The sequence below is a fragment of the Sinocyclocheilus anshuiensis genome, unplaced genomic scaffold (genome assembly GCF_001515605.1).
Source record: "Sinocyclocheilus anshuiensis isolate Anshui unplaced genomic scaffold, SAMN03320099.WGS_v1.1 scaffold801, whole genome shotgun sequence".
Taxonomy (NCBI): Eukaryota; Metazoa; Chordata; class Actinopteri; order Cypriniformes; family Cyprinidae; genus Sinocyclocheilus; species Sinocyclocheilus anshuiensis.
In genome coordinates, this window is record NW_015536541.1 from 1,154,210 (window position 1) to 1,159,651 (window position 5,442).

The following is a 5,442-nucleotide window of genomic DNA, read 5'->3' on the forward strand; positions in this document are numbered from 1 at the left end:
GTGTTTGAAACTAACTTGTTTTACATATAAACACTGGAGAAACAGAGACCTCGGGAGTGAGGAACTAACCAATGAGCATCTCTCGTCACTGAAGCCCACTAACAGCATAAATTCAGCAGCAAACCCCGTGGACCGGGGGAAGAATTGATTAATGAGTCATTGTGCTCAGTTACTTTTCCTTTGCTTTTAAGTGACTGTTACAAGCAGCATTCCAGGATGTAATTACTGTAAACACAACATACGCACAGCATAGCATTAGATGTCTGTGAGGCAATTACTCACACAACAAATATTTCCACACACCTCTCTGCCACCTATATACACATTTCCAGTAAACTGATCTCTGAGGACTAGATGGGTAACTTGAGAACTGATAATATTTGACAGAGGTGAACTTTAATCATGTTTTGATTATTAATATTAGGGTTTTGATTATGAGAGGGCACAAAAAATCATGTCTTTATACTTTGATATACTTTGATAATATATAATAAATATTCTATAATTTATATGGAATTAATATAATAATATTCCATTATAATAAATGTTTCCACAATTACAATTAAATAATCAATTATCTCAGAATTCTAACCTTTCCCTCAGAACTGATATCTCGCAATTCAGAGAAGAAAAAAAAAAAGAAGTCACAAATGCAAACTTTCAATTCTCAGGGAAAAAAAAAGTCAGAATTGTAAGATATGAACTTAGAATTGAGAGAAAAAGTCCGAATTTAGAGAATTTTTTTTTATTTTCTGTAGTGGAAACAAGCTACCATAGGGTAACCACCTGCTGTAAAAAAAAACAAAAAAACATTATTTGTCCATCCGCTCTAATAAAGTCACATCTCCATGTGTGCACCGCTACCTCATATACTACATTTATCTGTGCAGAGCCACAGCACAACCAAAACAATGTTCTACCACAAGACACTTTTATTTAAAAAAAAATAATAATGACATAGACTAGCTTTCAGTCATACAAACCAACAGTAGTTCTTTGACCGATTTAAACCAGTTTCAGAGGTTAAAATGGCAAAGCACCAACCTGTTTGTGGAAAAAGAAAAGACGTGGCCAAGGAAACATCAGGACTAGCACCAAACAAGTGCATAATAAATAAAAATACTTCTGTTATTTGCATAACAGTAACGTGAAGGACAGCTTATCACTTCTTTAAAAGAAAGAAAACCTGCTATCAGTGAGTAGAGACGGTCTTTATATTGGCTCAGTGTTGTGTTTGTCAATTGTGTTTAGGTTTAAAGAGTAAATATATCAAGGGAGTGAGAATATCTTTCTAGGTAGAGAGAATAACATTGTGATGTTATAAACAGCAAGTGTATGTGTGTGGTCAAAATCAAAGCGAGAAAGAGACATACATTTGGTTTGTTCTTTTAGACCATTTCAAATTATGAAAATATTAAATATGTCAAAGTATCAAATATTGCATACGGTTAAATGTTTCATATTGAATATGACACTATAGGATAGTATTTCAGAGTTATTAAATGTAGTCAGTACAGTAATGGTTATGGACTGTCATACTGTCTTTAAAGTGCATGAAACAGCCCCATGCTGATTATTTCGGTATACTGACATTGGAGCCTGAACATATGATACATTGGCCACCATCTCTGTGGATGAGCACCTCACCCATACATGGCTCTGGATCTATCGCTGTGCTTTATAGTCAAATTCAGGTTAAAGGTTGAGTCAGACAATGTGTGGGCTTCGTCTGCCCTCTGGTGGACTTGAAGAGAGAGGTTTGAAACAGCATTTCATAGATGTTGTAAAAATAAACATGAAAAAAACTACTTTTGCATGACCATACCATTAATAACATTTAACAGCTGCTGCAATTAATCATAATTGCACAAAAGCAGCGGTATAAAAAGTAAATTAAGGTAGAAAATATGAGATGTTTGTTAGCTGCACTATATTAAAATATGTAATAACATTCACTTCACACTTTTTTTCTCAATTTGTTTTTAGTTAGGTTAGTTAAGATTTTGAAAATAATAAAAAGTAATACAAATGTTTAACAAAACATTTGCTTTTCTAACTGCAAACATACAAAATAAGTCACTATTTAACAGAAATAATGGGTAAATCATTTTTAACAACATACTGTAACAACTCAAGCCATGTACACTGTACAGCTTTATCTGTATCATGCCTTTTTGAATCTTAAATGTGTATTTTGAAATCAGGAGTTGGTCTGCAAGCATGTCACACTTGACACTCCTGCCCTGTGCGGTCTAGCCTGTGTAGCATCTGATCAATAAATGAGCATTCAATATTATGTATCTAAGGTTACTTGCTGCACAATCCATAACCTAGAGACTAAGACACTGCCATAGTGTGTGTGATATCGGTCTGAAGATTGTTTAGTGCATAAAACAAACACAATCTCTGAGATTTCCAGATACCTTTTGAGGATGACTACTTTAATGAGTTCCTGGTCACTTTCACCGCTTCTCCAGTTTCTTAAACTTGGCCTCTGTGAATAAGCACACAAATAGAATTACGCAAATGAAATACTAAATACTGAGAGTGATTCAGTTACACATTTGAGTGTTATATTAATCTCACAAAATGAGCTCACTACTATAACGGAAGAGGAACCCGAGTATCTATTTTGGTCTTATAGCGCCATCTAATGTCCTAATTAACTAATTAATTCAGGGGTATTTAATTTTTCAAGAGGTCCAGTCTTTGCCTTTCTATATATCATACACATAATATGAGTATTGCTATAACTGTCTACAGATCTACATACAAAGAAACAAATGATTTCATTAAATTAGTAGGCCAAAAACTAGAAATATCATAAGCTGGTTCTGAATGACGGTCAATTTATTGAAAAAAAATACAGGAAGTGCTTTGATTTGTAAATCATAACTTATTTTATTTCAGTTGAACTGCAAAAGTAAAACGGTAATAAAAGTAGATGCACAGCAAAAATAGGAAGGGGTGTGTGTGTGCCATCTGAAGAGGGTGCCTACAGAGCAGACAGCTCTATTGATTGTGATGGGAAATGAACTAGTTTTGTTACATCATGATTCTCTCTTCAAAGAGTGCAGCAGAGATGTCATATTTTTGTCTGCCAAAACCCAGAAACGTATTGCATTTTAGCACTTCCGGTTCCATCATGCTGAAGTCATTGGGTTTTTTCGACCGGATGTTTAGTTAAATGCTTAAAATAAGATCTGTGGTGAACTAAAGCTCAAAAAATTTTCATGTTTTATTCTACAACATAAAATACACCAGTAATAACCACTTGTGATTTTTTTTTGTCCTGAAAAGGCAGTTGGTAACATTAAACATCATCATATCGAAGAAGTAAACTTATCTACATACTAGTCCACTTGTATAGCCTTACTGAGTTTATAGTTGTGCTCTTGCAAACTATTCCAATAGCCTATGTTTAGATGTTTACTTCTGTTAAGTGTATTTAGGCTTCAAAATTGGTAAAAGTTGTGAAGATTATCATGATGAACAAAATGTGCAAGAATCATAAACTTTTGCTGGACACACAGCTTATTTTCTGCAATAATCCAAACGCCAATGGAAAAATCTTTCTGGGTTTTTGTCAAAGGAATCAGGAGGATGATGCTAACTTTGGGTTGGCCTACAAAAATACGTCATCACTGCAGCACCCTATTGTCATGACAAGCAACTTGCCTTTTGTTTTCTGTACAGTATGTTTAGGGTAGGTTCAATCAAAATAATTCATAGTCCAGACAAACCTAATGGTGTCCTTCATCATTTTTAATCAAATTAAATATAAAATATATAAAAGCAAATAATAAAACAGTAAAAAAGCTCCCAGTATTTTTCACAGAGTTCTTTGTACTCACCCAGTTTCTTTGAATATGTGTCTAGTTTATAAGCAGCCTGTTCCAGAGCCGTAACCTGCTCTTCGATCTGGTTAATCTGATCCAGGTAAGGCTGCAAACTGGCATCTAAAGCCAAAAATGAAGACATAATTTAAGACAATCAATATATGGCTTGCATACTCACTTATTAGCAAATCACAATAATAAACACTTGCAATGATGACAGTGATGTTAATAAACACAAGTGTACTTCGAACATTGTGATAAGACAATCTGGTTGAAAAAAAAGCTTAATGTCATATTAACAACATACATTGGTTGATTTTATAGATTGCTGCCACATTTCTCACATTTCTGATTGAGATCTTGTAGATTGCGGCTGATGTTGATGGATATGTCCTTCATCTCCATGTACTTCAGACTGGTGAGTTTGTTCATGTTCTCTAGGAGTTTGTAGTCCTCGCAGGTTGCTGAGCAAACAAAACAAAAATTACTCACAAAGTTCTACATAAATTGAAAGAGAGAGAAATATATTCATAGTTGTTCTTCTATTCTCATTACCGGTGAGCTCTCCCTGTAAGAAAACTGACATTTTGTCAAACATGTCTCTGCAGAGCTCATTGATATCAGGTTCAGCGGGTTCAGTGGCCTCCTCTGCAGTCTCCACTCCTCCGTCATCTGTTACAGACAGCAGACACTTTTAGTGTCCCAAAAAACAAGTGAGCTGCCTACCTAGGCAGAATTTATTTGATGCCCAAAGTGTAATCTAGGTAGACAGTTTACTGGGTTTTGAGACACAGACACAGTCTAGTGACAAATGTACACAAAACGCATAATTCTCTTGGAAACAGAACAAGTCAAACACCCCAAAACAGGCTGCATTAGCTAAAAAAAATAAGCGACAAACATAACCTGACCAATAGCTGCACTGGAAAGCTGAGAGAATCACTACTACAGATGAAGCTGCAGTGACTTGCACACAGGCTGATTTATTTACAAAAGCAGCTTACTGTTATTACTGGGTCTTTTGGCTTTTGGGTCCTCTGTCGCATCGTTTGTGGCCTCGTCTCTCCTGTGTTCGGGCTCGGCTGTGAGCTTGAGGTCGGTCGGGGGAGCGGGTGCTTTGCAGATGCTGTCCATCGCTGCGGCCTCCTCCCCCGTAGCTGCCATTTTCAGCTCACATGATCACATGACCAGAACCAGTTTCACGTGACTCCTCGTTTCCGTCTTTTTTCTTATGCAGTGAAATTAATCCGAATACATCTGTTTTTTTTTTATCTGGTGAAACGAAGCTGATATATGACGATTTATTTATGAAGCGTTAAGAGAATATGTGAAAACAATTACAAAGTAGTCAGATTTGTCACTCTTACTTCTTTTGTATGTAATATTCTTTTTGACATGCATATCAGATACAGTTCCTAAATACAGAATGTAAAACCTAAAGGTGTATCATTAAGGGTTATAATTAATAAAGCATAGATCAAAAACACATGTTTCATATACAGATATGGGTGGGGCTGCGTGACAACTCTGGCAATTTAAAAAGAGTGAAGCAAAGAACAATGAGCTTCTATGAAATGTATTTCCGGCCGAGTGCATTTCAAAA

The 5,442-nt window shown here is 35.6% G+C and overlaps 1 protein-coding gene across 2 annotated transcripts; it reads right to left on the reverse strand.

Annotated features, from left to right (window-relative positions):
* Positions 1-1,964: 1,964 nt before the first annotated feature.
* On the reverse strand, positions 1,965-5,104 carry bloc1s2 (biogenesis of lysosomal organelles complex-1, subunit 2). Of its 2 annotated transcripts, none has more exons than XM_016498125.1 (5): positions 4,844-5,102; positions 4,395-4,511; positions 4,184-4,303; positions 3,855-3,959; positions 1,965-2,494 (listed from the first exon to the last, which is right to left on the reverse strand). In XM_016498125.1, the coding sequence occupies exons 1-5, from the start codon at positions 5,001-5,003 to the stop codon at positions 2,463-2,465; spliced, it is 534 nt and encodes a 177-aa protein (XP_016353611.1). In that variant the 5' UTR covers positions 5,004-5,102; the 3' UTR covers positions 1,965-2,462. The 2 variants fall into 2 exon arrangements, with proteins under 2 accessions (XP_016353611.1, XP_016353620.1); XM_016498134.1 differs by lacking the exon at positions 1,965-2,494 and adding an exon at positions 2,961-3,203 and having other exon boundaries at positions 4,844-5,104.
* Positions 5,105-5,442: the final 338 nt, after the last annotated feature.